This window comes from Carassius auratus, chromosome 3 (genome assembly GCF_003368295.1).
Source record: "Carassius auratus strain Wakin chromosome 3, ASM336829v1, whole genome shotgun sequence".
In the NCBI taxonomy this organism is placed as follows: domain Eukaryota; kingdom Metazoa; phylum Chordata; class Actinopteri; order Cypriniformes; family Cyprinidae; genus Carassius; species Carassius auratus.
This window is the reverse complement of record NC_039245.1, coordinates 6989265-7013305: the sequence shown is the minus strand read 5'-3', so window position 1 is coordinate 7013305 and position 24041 is coordinate 6989265. Positions and strand designations below refer to the sequence as shown.

Sequence of the window (24041 nt, the reverse complement as noted above, 5' to 3'; positions counted from 1 at the left end):
TAAGAAAGAGGTATGGAGAAACAGGTGAGATCACATTTACCCTTTATGTCTATGCTTGTAGACGCCTGGAAATCTGTGATGACCAATCAGAAGCCAGGACCGGAACTTAAAATAAAAAAAATTAAAAAATAAACAACTAAATACGTTCAGCCTTTGGAAAGTAAATATGTACAGTTCACTTGCTGGGTGAATTGACAATAGGTTATTTATAAATGTACCACACACTAACCAACTTTATTCTTTATTATTTATGGATCAAATTCTTGACGATAACAGTGTTTTGTAAATATTGTAACCAACTTTATTCTTATTATTTATAGATCAAATTCTTGACGATAACAGTGTTTGTAAATATTGTGCTAAGTAAATATTTTACGTTAACATTCACGATGTTACCGATTAAAATTAAACAGCACTGCACATTAGATTGTTTTGTTTTGAGTGACGTCAGATATTTTCCTGTCAGCTGACGCGGTGGGCGTGTCTGCGTAGCTGATGTAAACAGAAAGGACCATTTTGATCAGAGAAATCTAGAAGCCAGGGCACAGTAACTCATCAAAGCTTTTCTGGTTTCACCTATGCAACGCCTTAAATAGTACTCGCGCCATGGACTTCTATATCAATCTGAAGGTGAATTTCCGAGGGAATGCGAAGAGTTTCTTGCTGTCTGGCTCGGAGACGAGGAGCTGGGAGTCTATGGAGGCCATGGTAAGCAGAAGATGATGAGGTGATGTCAGTCTGATTACTCACCTTGATGCCGCAAACACTTTCACCCCGAAGTCATCCGATGTCTGCCCCATGCGATTAGAGTAGTATTACTAGACATCTCTTGTGACAATCACTACTCGGTGTGCTGTTTCGACGAGCAGAATGACGTAAAAGCTTCATTATTTGGAAAGAGTGGGTTAAGCGACCATTTTGATCCCAAAGCGCACGAATTACAGTACATAGCAGCCATATTTATATATATAAAAAATACATTATATCTGACGTGAGCAGACCCTCCATCGATTAGACCACAGTTACTCAGGGGTTTGACATCCTGTGAGCAGAGGAAACCTCACGTCTGTAAGTTAGATCTCAGTACTAAGCTCTTAGTTAATGTTGTCTTATTGACTGTCTCTAAACACACTAAGCTCCCTTACGACACAGTATAGCTAACGCTACCCAAATGTGTAGCTCACTAGGTTTTGAAACACTGACTGCAAATCTGTTTCAAGCAAATGTCATTTTGTGGTCTACTTTTAAGCATCGTTTCAGTTTGTAATAATGAACAGCCAGCCGTTGGACGTGGCGACTGGCCAGTCAGGGTCTAAAATCACCCTGAATGGCTTTATTTTGGAATACCACTGTACATTATCTAAGTTATTACAAGGCTACTATCAAATACGTAAATTAATATTATAAAATAATAATTTGAGTTCATATTTACCAAATTTGCTTACTTGTGGAGACCACGGAGAAACAGAACAGGTTGCCCGGATGAGAGGTCTACTATTTATGCAGTATGTCAAACAGGCCTCACAACCACAGATCACGTGTAACCACACCAGCCCAGAACCTCCACATTCATGCTCACATTCAATGGCACCTGGCACTTGGCCTTGTCATTTTTCAAAATATTTGTTGACATTGTCCAATCAGAATCAAGTATAAATCTCATCAAAAGTAGTAGCCCCTCACTGCAGAACACAAGGTCTAGGGGCGTGGCTGGATCCACATCTAGGGGCTTTTGTAGAGACGGGTATGTTTAGGGATTGTAAGGTGGGAGAAGTTAGATCTGGATCTAACCACGCCCCTGGATCTTGTGTTCTGGAGTGAGGACCATCTCCCACAAAGTTGTTACTGCGTTAACTTTTCTTATCTTCCTTTCTTCAGGTGAAAAGGTCTTTTGGCCTGTGTAATTTTCAACTGACTTATTTCGATGAGGAGAATGAAGAGGTGAGGGTGAAGAAGTAAATATTTGTGATGTTGCTTGAATGGCATTCTTAATAACTGCTTTTTCCCCCCAACAAAAACATGAGACATACATAATTACAAAATTGTTTATATTATTAGTTAATAATTCCATGCTAATTGTGTATGTAACTGTTTGTTTCAGGTATCAATCAACAGCCAATGTAAGTAAAATGTCTCAATCTGTAAATAATAATAATAATAATTAAAAAAAAATCTATATATATATATATATATATATATATATATATATATATATATATATATATATATATATATATATATATATATATTTAAACTCATAGAGAAAATGTCATAACTTTAATTGGAGTCTATCTTTTTTCAGTGGAATATGAAGAAGCCCTGAAGGTAAAGAATTGTTGCTATCTCACTGTTTACGACATATCACTCAGTAAAAGCAGCGGTCCTTAACCAGGGGGCATCAGAACCTTTTAGAGCAGCCCAATAAGAATTCAAATCATTTAAATTCAAATACCGTATTTTCCGAACTATAAGTCACACTTTTTTTCATAGTTTTGCTGGTCCTGCGACTTATAGTCAGGTGCTACTTATTTATCAAAATTAATTTCACATGAACCGAGAGAAATAAACTAAGAGACATGAACCAAGAGAAAACATTACCTTCTCCAGCCACCAGAGGGCGCTCTATGTAGCTCAGTGCTCCTGTAGTCTTTACTGAAAACATAGACCGGTGCGACTTATATATGTTTTTTTCCTCATCATGACGTATTTTTGGACTGATGTGACTTATACTCAGGTGCGACTTATAGTCCGAAAAATACGGTATATTAAAACAAATGTTATTAAAACATTGAAAGACACTAAAAATAAAGATGTACTACATTAAACGGACATCGTATTTTTGCGTTTCTTTATTGTGACTTTAAAAGAAGTACCAGAGGTGCATGTCTGCTTAAATAGGAGGCCATTCAAATATTCCATTGGACTAAGGAGGGCATTGGACTAAAAAGGTTGAGTTCCACTCATTTAGAGTTGATAGAGTGTGTTCCTGTAGCTCAAGAGGTAGAGCATTATCGCGTTAACAAGCGGAAGGTTGGGGGTTCGATTCCATATAATACATGATAGGTAAAAGTCAGGCGGCAAGGAAGTCGACCGGAAGTTGAAGTCGGGCGCGTGCCGCCATCTTGCGTTAGCATTCCTATTGACTTCCATTCATTTTGGCGTCACTTTGACAGCGAATAACTTTACATCTGAGGCGTTTAAAGACCCCGTTTGTCCATTATTTATTTCTAAAGATACATGACAATGTATAAAGGGCTCCATTACCTTCTATGGCCCCGTAGAAACAGTTTTTGTAAAAATAGGCTAACGATTGCATTATAACCACTCGACTCTCTGTCGCATTACCGTACAGACAGGTGGAGAAGCTCGCAGGCAATTAACTTAATATGGCGTACTGGCGTTACATTTTAAAATACTATACAAAATAATTAATCAGAATACTTACTCCTGCTCACTCACGCCAAAGAACTCCCCTCTCAAGCTCGCCGTGTCTGCAAGATTAACGATGGCAGTTTGCACGCACAGCTACTAGAACATTTACATCTGTCAGACAGGTTGCTGACGTCATCAAGCTTAGTTTGAGTCTGCGCGTCAGAAACGGAAGTGCTAAAAAAACGCTAAAAATGGGCTTCACTTGTCTCAATTGAGTTCCAATGGGGTCGCTGTGTCCATTTCTTTTACTGTCTATGGTAAAAGTTGATAGCCTGAATGCACTGTAAGTCGCTTTGGATAAAAGCATCTGCTAAATGCATAAATTAAATTTCTAATTTTTAGAGTGGCTACCGTGTATTAAATCCATTGTTTTGCAATGGACAAATGTTCAAAAGCAAATGCACTACATTGATACACTGTGGTTTTGTTTGTAATTGTAGAGTGCTGCACGACAAGGGAACAGACTACAAATGAATGTGTATGAGACAAGGGGCAGTAGAGCCACAGTGCCAGGACCGGGCCCACCACCAGGGTCTGGGATGGGCTTGGGCCAGGTGAAAGCTGGTACTGTTGGAGAACCCAAGAAGGGATTTAGGCCTCCTCAGCACTGCTCTACTTTGGCACAAGTGGTGAGTCGCAAAGTTCAGGCTGCAGTCCCAGAGGAAGGATTGGTAAGATTTTATAACCCAATGGTTTTGCACAATCACAGAAGTAGCCACGGTTGTTCAGTAACGTTTTATTAAATTATAGGCTGCTATTTATTTGGAATGGTGCATTATACTATTATAATTAATCTTAATGATAAAACATTAATGTTCTGATGGTAAAACCAAATAATGGAATTGAATTCTGATTACAGTTTTATTGTAATTTGCATGAAATGTAATATTCATTTGAAAAAGGTTTCCAGACTGTTGATTATTATAATTAACACCATTGTAAGTTAATGACTGGTGTATCACATATTCAATTTTAATGTCCTGCTTTTGTTTTAAAGGTAATTGTAAATGAAGTCAAAGGAGGGAAGGCAGAGGATAAGACCCCTCCAGCTTGGTTCACTTCATACATGGAAAAGGTTGGAGAAACAAAACATTAAAATCAACATGAAATTAAAATCTGTTTTCTTAAAGCATGTTATTGATCTTATTGTGGACAAACCATTATAAATATTTGAGCACCAAATCAGCATACTAGAATAATTTCTGAAGGATTGTGCAGATATATTATTTTTAAATATTTGCTTCGACTTCACAATTTTTATTAACATATAAGTCATATCTTGATCTTCTAGAGCAATGGCAGACTTCTGTCTGGTGTTATAATCTGGATGTCTTCAATCATTCTGTCTGGATTAAATTTACAGTCGACTGCAAGCTCATATTCAGAGCTGCCTCCATCCAATCAACAGCCAATGCATAGAACCACATCCCCGCCTTACATTTGTTTATAATCGTTTCACTCGTATGTACAGCTCAATATGAAAGAAAAGATCTGTTACTACTTCCATTATACTGCAATTTTAAGAGTTGACAAATGTTGTACTGTCTCATAGTTTTTGAATGGATACGTCACCTGAAAAAATTTAACTTAGGGTAGTTTACCCCAAAATTTAAATTCAGTCATTATTTGCTCATACTCAAGTTGTTCCAAACATGTATGGAACATGTACAAATATTTTCTTTTGAACATCAAAGAAGATATTTTGAAGAATGTGGATAACCAAACAGTTTCAGGTCCCCATTGACTTCCATAGTATGAAAAATAAAATACTGTGGAAGACATTGGGAACCAGAAAATCTTTCAATTACAGAATTTTGATTTTAGGGTGAACTATTCCAAAGTGTCATTCTGACAGTTTTAGCAGTGGAGACAAATCCTAATATTGGAAATGTTTGTGTCTCAATTTTTTTCTCTTCAAAATATGATAACTGCCACAGTTCAAGGATCAAGTGGTTAGAGAGGCCGTAGAGAAGATCTGTAGGGAGTTCTCTGGACAATGCTGCATCCATAAGCCAGTGGGAGCAGATCCTCAGGTTCCTGAGGTCACCTCATCCACTCTGCCTGGGGCCCCAAGTCCAGCTCCAGCCTGCAGTAGCTGTCGGGGCCAGACCACCGGCGGTGGATACCAATGCAGGTTAGAGAGCTCTCTGTGATGTGGATGTCTGTATCTGAATCTTATGCTAATATAATTGCTTCAAAGGGAGACATATGTTTGCATGAGGCATATCATTTATAACTGGATGCCTGGTTTAATGTGTGCCTTTCATTTCTGTTTCCTTTTTTCTGTTTCATTGTTTCTTTCTGCACAGTGTGTGTACTTCCTGCACTCTATGTGAGCCATGTAGCTTCTCACATGATCCAAGCCACAACCTTGTGAGAGCCAGAACTCCCCTGTCTATTCCCGAGCACGGTTCCCCAGCACCAGATCACAGCAGGTGGGCATTGGTCCTCTGCTTTAGGTTGTCTTGGTTTTAAAGTTCAGAATAGTTAAACATATTTTACTCTACGACTGAAGGTTCTACAGAAGGGGTGACCGGAGCTTTCGTAAGGCTGAGAAGCAGCGTCTTAAAGCTGAGAAGCGCCAGCTCAAGGCGGAGGTGAAGGAGATCAGGAAGCAACTGAGAATGGAGAGGAGGGGACTGCAGTGGAGCACTGCTGGAGAAGGGAGCTCTTCACCCGTCCTGCTGCAGCCACGTGCCACACAGGCAAATAGCCCAGAGTAAGAGCTTACACCCCTTTACCACCTGAGGAAGAGCATATTAAAGTGATAGTTCCCCCAAAATTGAAACTTCTGCCATTTACTCAACGTCATGTTGTTCCAAACTTGTATGATGTAATTTTTAAAGAATCATTATTGCCATGAACAAATACCTGATGCCTTTTTGGCAGCTTTCCCCCCTTCCATCATATTAGTCCTATATTAAAATTTCAACTGCTTAATAGGGGTGTGCAATATAGACTACAATAATATCATAATTGTTGTTTAAATGATATGCGATTTGACATTGTTGAGTCTACGCAAAAACACAGCCAAAGAGTGCACACATACACTGAGATGTAGGTTAGAATAATGTGTAAGCACATTTTTGAGTTAACGCGTTCACTGTGTGATTTAGTCCATTAAAAATACACATAGGCCTCATTTATGCTGCCAGTTAAATGTGACCCAATTCCGTTTTTTTTTGCACATATGTGACACAGATCGGATCTGTTCTGTAACAGTGTAAACGTCATTGTATCAGTGGAAATAAATGGGAAATAAATCAGATATGTGCCAATGCAACTGCCATGTAAACATGCAGATCAGATTTACTGAGGCATTATGTTCTGTACATCATCAAATGATGTGACAATTTGATACTTCTCTGCGGTTTGTGACCCGTGCTGGCAAAATTAATGTAAATTCAAATGGGCTATTTTGATCTACAGGCAATATATATATATATATATATATATATATATATAAATACCACGTGAAAAAAATGCTCCAGGTAGTAATTAGACATCTAAAATTATCTTTATTTTTCTGTTTTCTGAGAGGATGACCTCTTGCTTCTGCCGCTGACTGTCATTCGAAGTGCGTGCATATAACATTCCCGATAAATACACATTTACAGAATCACAGTTTTTCAGTATTCACACAAACATAATCTGTTCTGTTTTAAGTGAACGCTTTGGGAACTGTTGGGGTAAAACATCTGATGTGTAACATTATAGTACATCCGTGCATTACAGTATAGGACATCTGTATCATGTATCATAATGTTTATCTAACAATAAAAGAAAAGAGGAAATCGCTTCATTGAACTGCTTTTGTAGTATTAATAATCAATTAATTTGTAATGAACAAATTTTTTACATTGACTGTTTGTTTTTCGTACATGAATGCTTAAGTTTAGATATAAATTATTAAAGGTAATGCATTATTTGTATGTTTGTTTTTTTATGCAATTTGTTCTATTGTTTTTCTCATTTATAAAAGCAAAGATAAAATAAAATAAAAATAGCTGTATTGTGTGATTATTAATATAGTAATTAATAATAAGAAAAGACAGAGGACTTCACTCTATCAATTTCAAACGGGTGTGGCGCAGTCATTTTTTTGTGAGATTCCAACAAATCATAAATAATTTTGAAGGTCTTTTAATAAAGAAAGTTTTTTTTTTTTTTTTTTTTGCTCATTGTGAATCTTCTTGTCAGCACAGGTCACATTATTCTCAGGAGGAAGCACGTTGAGCCAGTAAATGACAACAGCAATGAATCAATCAGCTGTTTGAACTAATCAGTTGAATGAAAACTCAATGACTCACTCATGAAGTGATTTGCCACCTACTGCCAATTTTAGGTTTATATTTAAAGTATATTTTCCCTTTCTCCGCAAAAATAATTTCAGATATCATGATTTTAAAATATCAAAACATTATTTATGCATTTATTACTGCATTCATGTACTACATTGTTAAACAGTCTGTGTAAATGCATCTAAATGCCAATTTTAGATTCTGTGCCAGCACTGCATTGCAAACAAATTTTGCTGGTACTGATCTCATTTGATTGTTAACAGCCGAATAATTTATTTCTATTTAAAGTTTTAAGAATTAAACAATTTGACAAAAGTTGATACATACATTTATTTAGGTTTGAAAAAAATCACCCTAGAAAAGTGCATTTCTGTTACTTCTGTTAAACCTGCCAAAATACCACAATAACATGCCCAGCAAAATCAAGTCTACTTATCATTATCGAGAATCAAACACCTCTGCTGCATAAGATGTTTTTCTGGCATTTGAGAATAAAGCTATCTATTCTACTTCTTATTACCCCATCATGACTGGCTGAGCCATGTTGAAGTGTAATGTAGGGGCCCATGTGTTAATGTAGTCATTTACCTGGCTGACACCAGAAAAACTCTGTATTTTTTATTTGTATTGATATTTAATTACATTTCATCATTTATTAATAGTATAATAATTAAAATCAAATGTTATATTATTAATACAAAACGTTACAATGTTACAAAAACTATTATGTCAGCCCCACAAAGGAAAAAAAAAAAACTCCCCAAAGTATAATCTTACTGAACTGATCACAAGAGTTTAAAATGTAATTAGTGATGATAAGATGCCATTTAATTTACACTGTCTTGGTTGCAGTCGTCCTAAACGTCCATGCCCACTTGCTGTGCCAGCTATGACAGCTCTACTCTTGGATGAAAACCTGCCTGATGGATCACGTCTGCGTCCTGGGACCAAGTTCATCAAATACTGGAAAATGAAGAACAGTGGCAGAGTGTGCTGGGACTCTGAGACCAAGGTACACTTTGACTCTCAAACAGACACACACAAATCTGTATACACACAAGAGAAAATTGGAACCTGATTGTGTCACAATTCGTCCTCAGTTGAAGTTTATGTGGGGGAACTTGGCAGTGGGCTCCGGTGAAAGATGGCGGGAGGTCGCAGTACCCACTCTACAGCCAGGTCAGGTGGGTGTCATCAGTGTGGCACTTTGTGCTCCGACGTTAGAGGGCACCTATACGTCCCATTGGCGCCTGGCACACAGAGGAGAGCAGTTTGGACCACGCGTTTGGTGCAGCATCGTTGTGGATCCACATGCTCCGACAGCCATCTGTGCTGACGGGCTACTGGTGTCTCCCTGTGTCACCCCACGGGTAAGAGAACAGTCCAGAGACAGTCTCAACCAACCCAGAAATCTTCTTGTGCAGATGTTCTAATTTACACAGGAATATATAAAATGGTAAAATCAGTGTTATTATCATAAGAAGAAATTAAATTTAATCTAAATTAAAAAAGAAAATTGTTAAACCTAGCAAAACTGGAGGAACACAGAAACTGTACTAAAATACATTTTCATGACTCCAAAACTAAACTAAAATAAAAACAAATTATTGTAGTTTGCTTTTGATGGGTATATTATATTATATAATTTTTATGTAACATTTTTTACAACCAATACAGCCCTCCTGCAGTAAACATGAAAAAATCTGGTCAACTTTTTAAAATGAAACCAGTTAAACTTTCGCAGCCCTGAAATTACTAAAGCTAAAAATAAAAACTGAATAAACTGAAACTAGGAAATTATATATATAAAATGGAAACTAAATCAAAAAGACAAATTGAAAATAAAAAATGGGGACCAAATATATAATATATTTTAGGTTTTTGGCCAGTATAAAGTTATTGTTAGTTTAATTTTGTAATTGTTTTTCTGTAGCCATTTTCACCCTGTCTGACACTTTCAGGAGAAGTCTTCCCACACTCTTGAGAGGGAGGAGAAATGCCGGGCCTCAAGGGAACAACTGCTTTTGTCAGTAAACCAGGACTGTGATCAGGAATTCTACATTCCATCTATAGACTTGCTCACAGCTCAGGTATGACCAAACAACAATCAGCATGATTCACAAGACCCATCATGTCTGATGAAGAAAGTTTGACTCCATTGTAAATTCCACACTCTCTGTTATGTTTTTTACTCAGGACTTACTGTCTTTTGAACTGCTGGACATCAACATTGTGCAAGAGTTGGAGAGTGTGCCTAACAACACTCCTGCAGGTAACTTCAATTCTGGAATAAGTCTGTAAGGTGTTGCAAAAAATTGGTAACACTTTATAATAACTGCACACTATTAATCATTAATTAAGCATTAGTAAACAGATAATTCATAATTTATAAAGCATTAATAGACAGTAATAAGCAGTTTATAAATACAGATATAAATGCTTTATTCTTGATTTAAAAGCATATCTATAATGTGTTTAATAATTGTATTTTCATACTTTATTCATTATCAATTTATCATTTCTCAATGAAGTATAGCATTATTTACAAACCCAAAATTTAGGAGTTGCCAGTGATTCATAAGATCACAAGAAATGTAGTAAATTCAGGTAGTTATAAAGTATTTAGTAGTGGTCAGTTAACTATGTATGTGAGCTCATCTAAAGTGAGTCTAGTTATGCCTTATAAAGCATTTATAAAGGATATTTAAAGGCTCAGTTATCTTCTACACAAAAAAAGGAAACAAACACCACACAGTGATACAGAACATAGAAATATTAACAGCCTTTGAATCTCATTTGTAAAAGCTTTACAAGGCATAAATAGTCCTCACTTTAGATAAGCTCACAAAAATAGTTAACTAACAACTACATATGTTTTATAACTACCTGAATTAACCCTGAATTACAGTAGAAATACATGTTAATAAACCATTTATTAACACTATAAGTAACTATTACTATATGTCTGAATAAAAAGATGTATGAATGCACATTTAAATAGTTTATTAATCATTTACTTACAATTTCTAAGTGATCTTATGAACCATTGACAACTCCTTAATAACTGGTGTGTAAATAATGCTATAATTAATTTAGAAATGATAAATTGATCATTAATAAAGTATGAAAAAACAATTATTAAACACATTATAGATATGCTTTTAAATCAGTTATAATGCATTTATATCTGTATTTATAAACTGCTTATAAATGTCTATTAATGCTTTATAAATGATGAATTAACTGTTTCCTAATGCTTAACCAATGATTAATAGCATGCAGTTATTATAAAGTGTTACCAAAAAATTAGAATGAACGGCTTTTATGGATTATGCATAAACATTTTTAACCATCACTTTAAAGAAAAAATATATAGATTTCTACCTTTTCTAATATTCTCTCTCTCTTCATCTCTGTAAATATATGAAGACATTACTCCATGCATATCACCTCTGCCCCATGAGGGACCTCTACAGGAGAAACCAACACTGGGACTCATCCAAGAGGAAACAGAAGCCCAAGGGGTCAGCAGCATCCTGGGTAAACATTCAACTCTTTTCTCTGTGTGTTGCTGTTAGTAATTGTATAGCTTGTTATATTTATGAACCACTTCTGATGTCATAGTCACAGATGTGGCCCAGGGAACAGAGTTAGAGGGCGTCCCAGCACAAGAGAAAGGAGAGGACATCATCACTGGGCCTCAGTTCCTCAGTCCATCTGTTATCCGCTCTCTCACCCTGGAAGTGACCCGTGAAATAGCAAAGCATGGGGCGCTTTGTGGGACATGCCCAGCTAAAGGTTTGTGATGCCAGCTGTGGGAAGATGTACCTTTTTGCTTTTCCTGGAAATAACAGTCTTTTTTTTTATTGGTAGCACATAAGTCAATTTCAAACTTCTCACTTGACCATGTGTAATCAGATTGTGAATTATGTAGAATAACTGTATTGGTACTTTTTCATTTTAGTGTTGATCTAGTCCCTGTCCCTAGTAAGATTTTTATAGTAAAACTATACTCTACTGCTTAAAAATTTGGCCAGTAAGATTTAATAAATTCTGTTCTTATGAACCTTTTATTGCTTTCTATGAAAATATTGTTCCACTGAATAAAAGCAAACATCACGGCAGTGCAGTAATGTACATTATTAGCAGTTTTTTAAGTAGAAGGTAGTTAAGGAGTTTCTAAAATTAATTTTATATCAATTCTTCCCATGTTAAGTGGTGCGTCCAGCCCCCCAAGGTTCAATGTCGCTTTGTGAGAGTACATCAGGGAAGGTTTCAGAAACAGGGCTCATATCTGCTCCAGCTCTACTGAAAGTAGAGATGGCACAAATCTCCAGCCCAGCTTCACCCCAGACAGAGACCACCGATATAGCTGCTCCCTTGCTGACGCTTCCAGCAGAGCTCATTAGCGCAGGTAACAGGTCATTCAGAATATTTACTTCTGACCATTGTTGTTTTCTACATCAAAAAATTTGAATTCTTTAAAGGTGATTAAAATAACTTCTTACCAAAGACAGTACATTTTTAAGCGATTAAAGTGATCGTTCTTATGTTTAGATGAGGGTCACGAGTCTGACATCGAGCAGATCCTGGTGGAACCTGCAGGTGGAGATCCTGTAGAAGAGGGAGAGGAGGAAGTGGATAAGAAAGAGCAAGTGCGGGACACAGAAGCAGCTAAGGAAACCCGCAGCAGAACTTCATCTGCTTCTTCAGAAGACTATATCATCATCCTCCCTGATTGCTTTGACACCAGCCGTCCATTAGGAGAGTCAATGTACAGCTCAGCCCTGTCGCAGCCTGGAGAAGAGCTTGTAGAGGGGGACAAAGTAGAATCAGTGGAGACCGTAGAGCTCCAGAGCCCTGTTGCTGCTGTTAGTGCGGATGCTAATGACATGCTCTGTGCCTCCCAGACTCTGGACGCTGTGCCGCTCACCCCTGTGATTGTAGTGGCTCCAGGATCCTCGATTAAGACCTAGTAAGTTTATACAGAGCGGTAATAGACTGAGCTCAGAGGTCAGTTAGACTAGTGATGCATCTAAATTTTGCCAACCGAAAGGTTTCCCAAAAGAAACAGCAAAATATAGTTTTTCAGGGCCGAAATCATTCACTGAAACAGTGATGTATAATTAGGACTTTTCTGGTGATGCATTTTGACAGTGTTAAAAATAGGTGCTAAAGTAGTATAAGGTCCACCCAGTTGGCCCAACGAGGTTATCCATATATTAAAGATACATTACATGGTATGGAGTGTATGCATTGCATTGATCAAGGCCTAGACGTGGAGAGTTTACACCTTTAGGGGACGGATGGTAATCTGCATGAAAGACACTGGGAAAGAGCACACCTTCCACAGTAAGCAACATATCTCTAAACTCTTAGGATCAGTATTTCCTTTTATTTTACTCCTTGTAAGTTTGAGACTGTTGTACCAGTTGCAATGAGAAATTTCAAATGATACCAAACATGATCACTTGACCCCGTGAATATCACTTGCATTCATGTGGAACATTATATAATGATATTGACCATTCAGGATCAAAGTGTCTGAGGCTCTGTAAGTCTTACAGTAGCAATATGTAAAATTTGTACAGCTTAAATATTGAGAAGTGGCTCATTGTGAAGGACTTTACTATGAATGGTTTATTTTCATCTGAGAACATGACATGCTGAATGGCTTACTGTGTTTAGTTAACCAAATTGAATTAGCCAAATGTTGTGGGATGGGGGGGGGGTGGTTGTTCTATTTACAAGAAAAATAGGTCATACCATGAAATGAATAAGATTAAGATTCTGCACTATTTCTTGGTCACTAATCAAATTTGGTATCTCGGTCATGTGAGAATGTTCTTGTTTCCAATTTAAGCAGGCAGATGTACACTGACGACTCACAATATCCTGCACACACATTGCTACTCCATATCACAGCCTAGATTTCCTTCACCACGTTCTCATAACTTAGTGTCACTGATACTGATATGTTAAATTTAGCTTAATACATATAAAATCTCTTTATCCAGCAAAGAGACACAAGGGCAGACAGAACATGGAGCAGAGGAGCAGGAGAGGAGTAATCCTACAGAGCCAGGTGATGAGGAGAAAGGTGAGGGGAAACACAGCGGGATATTGAAGTATTAAACCATGCCAGGTTGTGAATAAGTGCCTTTTTGAATGAATATGAGACAAAAGAGACAGTATGTTAAAAGATATACAAAACTACATTTGAAATTTGATCTGTTTTTTATTTATGTATTTTATTATTTATTTATATATGTAGTCTCTGAGCCTAATCAACCTGACCCGGAGAACTCCGTAGCATCTGTTAAGTCTGAAACAGAAGAGCTCAGGTGAGTTACAATGCACACAACCACACGTTTCGTCCTCATGGAAGTTCATCCAGGAAAATTATTGCATTGTCTGCTTTTATTTCTATCGCTTGGATTCTTATTCTTTCTCAATATTGACTTTCCTCAGGGCTAATAGCATTACAGGTGGATTGGTGAAGGGTGCTCTGTCCGTGGCAGCATCTGCCTATAAAGCTCTTTTCACTGGACAGACCGGGTCTGAGAAGGTGAGTTTAAGAGCCGTTCATATGGGATGCAGAATGGGGAAAAAAAACATTTTGAAATAAGCTAAGCTTCTTTTAACTTGATAAAGCATCTATGAATGTGGCAGCGGTGTAAGATGCTGAACAATATCCTCTTCTATCCTATATTAAAAAGGAATAAAAATATTACTATTGTATAATTCATTACTTGTTATTATAAAACGTATAAATGAAAAAAGTAAATTTATACAAGTTTATAAAAAGATTGTGCTTAAAGGGGATTAATTTATATCAAACTATGATTAAAATTTATTTTGCCACTGTGTAAAAGTGTACAGTGCAATATTTGGGACATATATCAGTAGTTTTTTGGGTTGTGTAGCTCCCAGAAGATGCCGCTTCTCATGACGCCATGATGGCCGTGCTGGTAGAGATGGGCTTCGGTGACCGGGCGCTAAATCAACGTCTGCTACAGAAACACAACCGCAACCTGCTGGATGTGGTAAATGAACTGGTGCAGATGACTGACAATGACTGGTACACAACACGCTACTGAGATACTGGTCAATTATTTTTGTTTCTCTCATATCTCAGTTTTTATTTTTTTCTATGTGCAATCAGCAGCCCATTCCATGATACAGACTTTCATTCCACCTGGGTTGTAAAGATAGTGTGTGTGAATCTGTCTGCTCCAAAGTGTAACAGATAATGATTAGAGAAGCAGTTCATCATCATTACAACTGTGCTTGTTAAAGTTTGTTGTTAGTGGGCATTAATGTTTTCACTGATGATCATGGGTAGCTAATGAACACTAATAGGTAATTAATAATCCAAAGCTATTCAAGAAATATGCCATGCTTTTAATAAAAACATTTTAAAATATAGTGTAATTAACAACAAAACATTCTAATAGTTAAACTATGAAAAGCTCTGCAAAAGTGCAATCAATCTGGCTTTGTGTGGACTCTTAATCATCAGCCAAGACCAAATAGATGAATCACTCCTTTACATGGACACAAGATGATAAATTTAACTATTCCTTACTGGAGAAGTCAATATTAAGTTTAGTGTGTGAATGTTTTTTTCCTCCGTAATCTTTAACTGTTGTTGCTTATAATACATGTGGAAATTATTATTATTATATTGAATACCATTGATTTGTTTCTACAAAGTCCATGAAATAGGGCATATACTGCACTTTGTTAATGCGTTGGCATTTAAATATATATAAAATGTTACAGCTTAAAGCAACAAAGCATTTGATTAGTTAAGCGGACTCAACTGGAGAGTGTAGTGTGTATTAATTCATGCTTTAAACGGTAAAAGAGGCAAATGCAATCATGACATATTTAACTCCAATTTTACATGGTAGGACACATCAAAAGTGGGAGACAAAACAGTCGACTGTTCATTCCAAAAAAAAAAAAAAAAAACCCATCCAAATTATATATATTTTGATAATTAAATGGCTATTGTATTTAGTGTGATGAAGAATGTATCTCAGCACTTTTCTTCAGCGGGAGATTTTGAAACTACCTACTGTCTAGAGCAGGGGTCGCCAGCTGGCAGACTCCAGTCTGAATCCGGGCCGCAAAGCCTTTTGACATAATGAAATAAAGAAATGCCAAACGCTGTTTTATAATAAAATCAAATTTATATCAAGCACATCAAGGAAATTACAGTAGAGCAGTTTGGGTCCTATGGTGGCACATTTCACTACTGCAGTTTTATCTGTTGCTACATTCAGAATTGCAGTGAAATGAGCAGAGCCTAGACATGAAACTTTCAGTGAGTGAAAATGACATTCTCGAAAACAAGGAAAGTTGACAGGTCCTTAAATTTAGTTGTATCAAATTTAAGGCCATAAAATTCTTAAATTATATAAGGAATTCTTAATTATGATTTCATGAGGTCTGAAATTGTGAAACAGCTTAGTGTGGTGATTTAAACTTCAAAAGGCGATGATTTTATTGATTAAACATGGGAGCTGCAAATTTCAAAGTCATGTGCTGCACTTCCGGGGAAACTGCTGTATTTCTGCCGTTACAAAAGCGCCTCCTACTGGCAGAGAATGAATGTGCATTCTCAATAATCCAGTCTGCTGTGTTTGTTCAGACCAATGTGAAAATCAACTCGTTTTCATGTTACAAACACATTGTAAATGTGAACTTGTGGATCAACAAGATGATAATGCATTATAAAAATCTAAACAATTAAGACAGAAAAAAATATATTTGTTATTTAATTAATAGAATAACTGATACTTTTGACTGGTTTAAATGCTGAAATGTTAAGTTGATCATTTTATAAACTTTTTATTTTGTGAAAACTTATGTCTGAACTGTACATTTTTTTTTGTCATTTTATTTGGGCAGGTTTTAAACAGTCTTAAAAAAAAATCATGTTTTTAGGCATATAACTGTCTAGATCTCGGCTAGTGATGAGGGTTCATTACTGGACCTCAAGCAATTTTAGTTGAAGACCCCTGGTCTAGAGTGTGGAAAGCATTCCTTATAAATGATATATCCTGATTTGCTGTAATCCATGAAGCTCTCACAAGTGGTATATCCATCATCACCGATCATCATCACCCACTTGTTTTTCCAGATCTAGGGTTAAAATATATGTTTTAGCACATTCCTTAGGAAAGCCGTAAGGTGGTCTTGGTACTTGCAGCAATCAGTAGAGGTTCTGGGTGGAACTGTCTGGATCAAATGATTGTAAAACATAATCAGTGAAGGCAGATGTGCCTCTATGTATGATGCCTGAATGGAGCATTCAGTGTCTCTGCAATAAATGTACACATCTGTCTGTAATAAATATTCTTGTATGTCATACTTTTGCTTCCAGTCTTTTATAACAAAGCACCATAAAATCCAAAGTATGGGGTTCTTTAAAGATTATTAAAATTTCACATAACACTTAACCCACATGCTAGAAATATAGCCACCGACATGTTTGGAGAAGCTAGTTTTATAATAGAGTTCAGATGGCACAAAATGTATTTAAATTTATTTAAAATTCATTGTGGATTGTGTTTTGGAAGTTATGAACACTGCACACTAAAAGCATGATTTTTTTCTTCTTCTGGCAAACCCCTATTTATAATTTTTTTAAAACTTTTTTTATCTTTTGATAACTTAAGTTATTTTCACCTATTTGTTGTATAACAGAAAATAAAATTTCATTTAGACCAAATTGTGATTTAGTGTATTCATCAATGTATCTCTTTATTTTAATAGACGTGCATGCTTGCAATACAAAAAAATTCAGTGTATTATAACATTATAAACGTTGATTTATAAGTCAAGATTTTATGAAATTGCTGTTAAAAAATCACCTCAGTTTAACAGTTTAAGCCTGCACTGTAAACCTGGATTTGCTATATGGAAAATATAAAGCAAGTCAGAGGAATATAGAGCAAGTCAGAGGAATGTTTTTTGACTATAGAGGCAAGTCTATTCAGTGCTGACAACTGCATGTTTTGTATTAAGATAATTATACAATATGTTGCAAAAACCCCATATCTCCAATAATCCTTGTTCCAACCAGACAGAAAACAGCCAAATTACATATTATAAGGCTTGCACCAACATTAAAAGGGACATAGATTCCACTCCAAGTTAACAGAGCCAAGTAAAGAATGTATGAAGACATTCAGTTCAAATCATATATAATTACTTTAAGTTTTAACAGAACAAGTGCCACACAACACAAAATATTTGAGGTGTCAGAAAAGTAGTGTTTTGATGTGGACAGATCTTGAAATTTCACTCTTTTCAACATTTAAGGCACAACATGTAAGAAACAGTTTAAACAAAAAACATAATCCCCCATATAATTCCATACTCTGTAAAAATTAGTACGCATGCAAAGCTGTTAGACCAGTTGGTTTGTGCTAAATGATGATTTTCAGTTTTTTTTAGCAGTTTAACTGGAGTTTCTTGCCGTGTTTCTTAACTTCCAAACTAAAGTAGGTTCTCAACAGTCCTGGAGGTACAGGACTTAACAGATCATGAGTGTAGTGTAAAGGACTGATATACATTACTTAAAAATAAGTCAAATAAAATAATCTAATGTCTGAATTTTTACCTGCAATAGGGCCCTAATTCTATTGTTCCTTCTTAGGCCTGAAAAACAGCTTCTTAGTAAGCATGGACGCAAAGCAAGGCACTTGTTTTTTGCCGATAGCAGAACGATCCCTGCAGTTTCCTACACTGCGAAAGGAAACCTTCCTGTTAACAAGCGTCAGGATATCAGTGAACTCCAGTGTGGACCCATGATGCCTGAGGATGTCACACAGATCCTGGATGTACCATGAGCCATTTACCACCTCGCGATGAGAGAAATATCCTTAAAAATAAGAAGAACATTCTTATTTTCTTATTTAATGCTTTAAGATATTACTGTAAAATCAAGAATGTAATTAAATCCAGTTTGTAAAAGTAAAACGTTAGAAAATCTTGGTTAAAAAAAGTAAACAACAAAAGCAAAGCACTGACCTTCAGCTACTGAGTAGCACATAAGGAAATCTGCTCCTGCTGGAAGGGTGCAGAGCACCCCCGCATCTACAACCACCTCATTGACTATATGACTGTCCACTGCATCCATTGGGATCACAGGTTCATCATGTTTGTCACCACGACAAGCCTTTTGTTCAAAGAAATTAAGGCATTTACAAGCAGCATGAAATCTGTATTCATACTACATAAGGACATTTTGTGGAAGGAGGACAAATTACCTGAAAGATGAAGATCTTGGGTTTCCCAACAAGGCTACAGCATTTATCCCCCTTGAACAGATCAGTGATTTCTTGAATTTCAATTTTCGTATCGTAGGCATAGATGTGACCATTTTCCCCATGACTTAAAAAGACACAGACAAAACAGTCTGCATCTACATGGTTAGCAGCAGCAGCTGAAAACAGATGAATACTCTGGATAAAACATGACCCCATACTTTATCTGGAGCATGATGTGACATGCTGTCGACTACCACAGAACACTCTCCCCTCAAGTTATAAAACACTTTGATGCATTTACATTAATGATGAGGTTGATTCTAGCACACCAGTCATTGCTGTAGCTAATTTTGAAACAGTATTACAAATGCTTTTTTTTTCATATTTATTGTAGTGCTGACTTCAGTTGTAAGTATATTAATGTAGATATGTTTTTCAAATTGAAAATTTCAAATTGAAGAAGAGTGCAATTTGTTTGTGGTAATCAAGAGTAGAGCCTGGAGCATTTTAACTTTTTAAACTATATACAGTATAACAACAAAAACAATATCTGTGAATATTGTAAAATAGTTCTATCACACACATACACATAGATGTTTATGTGTGAAATAATGAAAAATGTAAATAATGCCAAAGATGCTGTTGATTACAGTAGCTGCTGTGTGTAGCCTGGGATATTTAAGCGTGGCTCCCATTTCTCAAAACATGCATTAAAGAGAAATTATTGAGGCACCTTCTGTGACTATGGACATAACTTCATCCCGTTTGTAATTATCATAAGCCTTCACTTCAAAACCCAGATCTTGAAATCTGACAACAGATATAAAAAGAAAATTTACAAATTAGTTATTGTTTTGTTACTTTAATAAAAGACAAGAAAACTGGTTCTACATCAACCAACACACTGTTTGTTTAGCAATATTAATATAAAATAAAATATTATATATATATATATATACATATATATATACATATACACATATATATACATATATACATACATATATATATATATACATACATATATATATATACATACATATATATATATATATACATACATATATATATATACATACATATATATATATATACATACATATATATATATATACATACATATATATATATACATACATATATATATATATACATACATATATATATATATACATACATATATATATATACATACATATATATATATACATACATATATATATATATACATACATATATATATATATACATACATATATATATATATACATACATATATATATATATATACATATATATATATATATACATATATATATATATATATACATATATATATATATATATATACATATATATATATACATATATATATATATATATATACATATATACATATATATATATATACATATATATATATATATATATATATATATACATATATATATATATATATATATATATATATATATATATATATATATATATTTATTTATATAGATGTGACCATTTTCCCCATGACTTAAAAAGACACAGACAAAATAGTCTGCATCTACATGGTTGACATGGTTATATATAATTTGAGCACTATAAATAATGTCATTACATTAGCCAAATACCTTCTAACAAGGTTGTGTTTGTCTGCCTCTGTGCCAGAGCGGTTGCTCATCATGATCTTCCAGTCAAAACGCTCATGGTTAAAGATCAGAGCCATTCCTCGTTTCTTGTGGTCCATCCTATACTCCTCACTAGGATTCAGACTGAATGACAAATGAGATATAATAAAATAATATAAATATAAAAATGTAGAAACAAAATTTTGTGAATAAGTTACTTAAACCTTAAACCAGGGACGGACTGGGACCAAAAAACGGCCCTGGACTTTGACTAGGCCCGGCCCAAAGCTATCAGCGCACGTAAACTCGACAACAACAACAATAACGCATGGCATGAGTGTCACAAGACTTTAATTGTGGCTCATGATACTATACCATCTAAATTATAGCAATAGCACTGATGTTGACTAGATGTTGAGCCGGAGTGGGGGTCTTTCTCTGCTCTTGGTCTAAGCTCAACCTGAATAAACAATGATGGAATGGATTTTTTTTTTTAAACAGGTTTTATTCCAAGAAGGCAAGGAATAGTTTATATAATATCCTGTTATAACATTATATTTTACAATATATTCCATGCTGTCTTAAAATGAATTTGTTACTTAATAATGAATTTGTTACTTAATAATCTTAATTTATGCAGTTATTAATTAATTAATCTTACTGCACAGATAATAATACCACATCTAAATGAAAATACACCATTACAAATTTAACTTCTGTATTCAAAATCTTCAAAGTTTGTAAGCATTAACTGTAATGTTACCAACATTTTTAAAAGTAAACGCACAACATATTTCTTAATATTAGCTACTGCATGTGACATTTTACATCTAAAATGTTGAAGTATCTAAATTCCGCTTTTTTTTCTCTCACCTTCTCAGCCCCACCCTTTTCTTTCCGTTTTTTTTTTTACCCCCGACCACATTAAGCATATTGTTTGTTTGTTTCTATGCTTCTTCTATCTAACGTTAACGTAATTTCTTCCTACCTTTCCACTTCTTATTCTTACTTGGCGGCCACGGCCAGTGCAGCTGGCCTACAATTTAAAGGTGTATTACTGCCACCTAAAGTACTGGAGTGTAAAACAGATTGGGCGGGCGGGCGGGCGGGGGGGACAGGTGATGACTGCGTGCATTCTGTGATTCTCCAGATCACACAGATAGCCAGTCCGCCCCTGCCTTAAACCCAAAACTGTACAATTTCTACATGTTGCAACTACATGTTGTATCATGGGGTTTTACCTTTGATTAAAGCCATCCGTTTCTGTTATGTTCTCTCTTACTGAAAGAAAAGATTAAATCAGCACGAGCCACTAAACTTGATTTGCAAAACAAGAATATGAAATGCGCAAACGTTTAGAGGATATTTGCAAGCCAACAAGATTTAAACCACAGTGAAAGCCATTGGAATAACTGTGGTCTAAGGCGTGTATTAGAAAGAAGACCTGAAGTTCAGTGAACACACTGAGGTCAAGCTTGTTGAGCAGGTTGTCAAGCATAGCAGAGCTAACAAAGGCAAATTCTTTATTTACATACAGGTCCTTCTCTCTCGGATCAAACACGAGCTATAAACTAGTTTCAGTTCTACCTGTCAGTCCCGCTAAAGCGCAATCCATCTCCACAGTTCCTAGGGAGAACAAAGAACCAAATTAGGGACTTTTAAAAGCATATGAATTGAGATATTGAATTAGAAGAGTCTGTTTGTAAATAATATTTGTTTTGCATGATCGTGAATAGAATGTTTCACGAACAGCATTAACTGTGTATAAATATTTAGTTACTTTTGTAACAGGATAACTAGATAAACACCTTACCAGATTCATCGCTCTTGACGTGACTTGCCATCGCTGTTTCAGCGGAGAGAACCAGTGCGAACCTGTGGAAGGTTTAACAACTAACCAACCACAGCAAAGACAGAACTGGTTACAACTTCCGCGTTAAATTCTTTCTTTCTTTGATGAAACATGAACACGACAGGCGGACCTTCAAGGCAAGGCAAGTTTATTTATATAGCACATTTCGTACACAATGGTAATTCAAAATGCTTTACATAAAAGAAAGTAAAATAATCATGAAGAAAAATAATAACACAAATAAAACAAGCAATTTTAAAACTTTTATAATGATTAAACATTTAAAAACAGTTAGAAAAGGATTTTACATAAAAAAAATAAAATAAAATAAAACAGTGAAAATATAGTGCAATCAGTTCGGACATTGCACAGTGCTCATTCAATAAATGCACAGCTAAAAAGATGCGTTTTGAGTCTAGATTTAAATGTTACTAGTGTTTTAGCACATCTGATCTCTTCTGGAAGCTGATTCCAACTGCGGGCAGCATAGTAACTAAAGGCGGACTCCCCTTGTTTTGTGTGAACCCTTGGTATTTCTAACTGACTTGATCCTAGTGATCTGAGTGCTCTGTTAGGTTTATATTCAGCGAACATATCTGCAATATATTTCGGTCCTAGGTCATTTAGTGACTTATATACGAGTAAAAGTACTTTAAAATCAATCCTAAATGTAACTGGAAGCCAGTGTAAGGACCTGAGGACTGGTGTGATATGCTCAGATTTTCTGGTTCTAGTCAGAATCCTGGCAGCAGCGTTCTGGATGAGCTGCAGCTGTCTAATGGTCTTTTTGGGAAGGCCAGTGAGGAGCCCATTACATTAGTCCACCCTGCTGGTGATAAAGGCATGAACAAGTTTCTCCAAGTCTTGACTGGAAACAAAACATCTAATTCTTGCTATGTTTTTTAAATGATAGAATGCTGATTTAGTTACTGCTTTGACATGACTGCTGAAACTAAGGTCTGTCTCCAGAATAACACCAAGATTCCTGACTTGATTTTTAGTTGTTTGACCCCTAGGGTCAAGGTATGCATTCACCTTGAACACTTTATCTTTGTTTCCAAATGCAATGACAGTTTTTTCCTTATTTAACTGAAGATATTTCTGGCACATCCAACTATTAATTTCATCAATGCATTGGCAGAGGGAGTCAATGGGGCTGTAGTCATTTGGAGATAAGGCTAGGTAAATCTGGGTATCATAGAACGTCCGAACGGTAGCAAAGCGAAAACCAATTCACAACAAACTTCATTCACTATTATTATATTATATTATATTAATTATATTATTTTTGATGCAGCTATTTTCTCTAGAGGTAAGAAAGGGACTTGTGTATGTGTGTGTGTGTGTGTGTATGTGTGTGTGTGTATATATATATATATATATATATATATATATATATATATACTGTATATATATAAATAGATTAATACCCTATCTTTATTTAATATCATATCCTGTTTGAAAAATATATTATTAAATATAAAGATTATATTTTATAAAAAGATTTTAATAGGATTCAAAGGGATTTGAGTAAAAATAAAAATAAAAGAAA

The 24041-nt window shown here is 35.5% G+C and overlaps 2 protein-coding genes across 3 annotated transcripts; one reads left to right on the top strand and one right to left on the bottom strand.

Annotated features, from left to right (window-relative positions):
• The first annotated feature begins 472 nt into the window (after window positions 1-472).
• On the top strand, window positions 473-17114 carry LOC113045358 (next to BRCA1 gene 1 protein-like). Of its 2 annotated transcripts, none has more exons than XM_026205711.1 (21): window positions 473-708; window positions 1879-1941; window positions 2102-2120; window positions 2303-2325; window positions 3873-4061; window positions 4430-4507; window positions 5370-5566; window positions 5742-5867; window positions 5948-6151; window positions 8586-8745; window positions 8834-9103; window positions 9695-9823; window positions 9930-10005; window positions 11163-11273; window positions 11358-11531; window positions 11950-12147; window positions 12291-12708; window positions 13751-13833; window positions 14008-14077; window positions 14205-14301; window positions 14660-14833. In XM_026205711.1, the coding sequence occupies exons 1-21, from the start codon at window positions 607-609 to the stop codon at window positions 14831-14833; spliced, it is 2961 nt and encodes a 986-aa protein (XP_026061496.1). In that variant the 5' UTR covers window positions 473-606. The 2 variants fall into 2 exon arrangements, with proteins under 2 accessions (XP_026061496.1, XP_026061486.1); XM_026205701.1 differs by having other exon boundaries at window positions 474-708; window positions 3873-4103; window positions 14660-17114.
• An 819-nt stretch (window positions 17115-17933) lies between these two features.
• On the bottom strand, window positions 17934-22606 carry LOC113045385 (caspase-6). Its single transcript, XM_026205763.1, has 8 exons — window positions 22451-22606; window positions 22225-22263; window positions 21879-21918; window positions 20641-20781; window positions 19752-19828; window positions 19019-19194; window positions 18780-18927; window positions 17934-18630 (listed from the first exon to the last, which is right to left on the bottom strand). The coding sequence occupies exons 1-8, from the start codon at window positions 22479-22481 to the stop codon at window positions 18389-18391; spliced, it is 894 nt and encodes a 297-aa protein (XP_026061548.1). The 5' UTR covers window positions 22482-22606; the 3' UTR covers window positions 17934-18388.
• Window positions 22607-24041: the final 1435 nt, after the last annotated feature.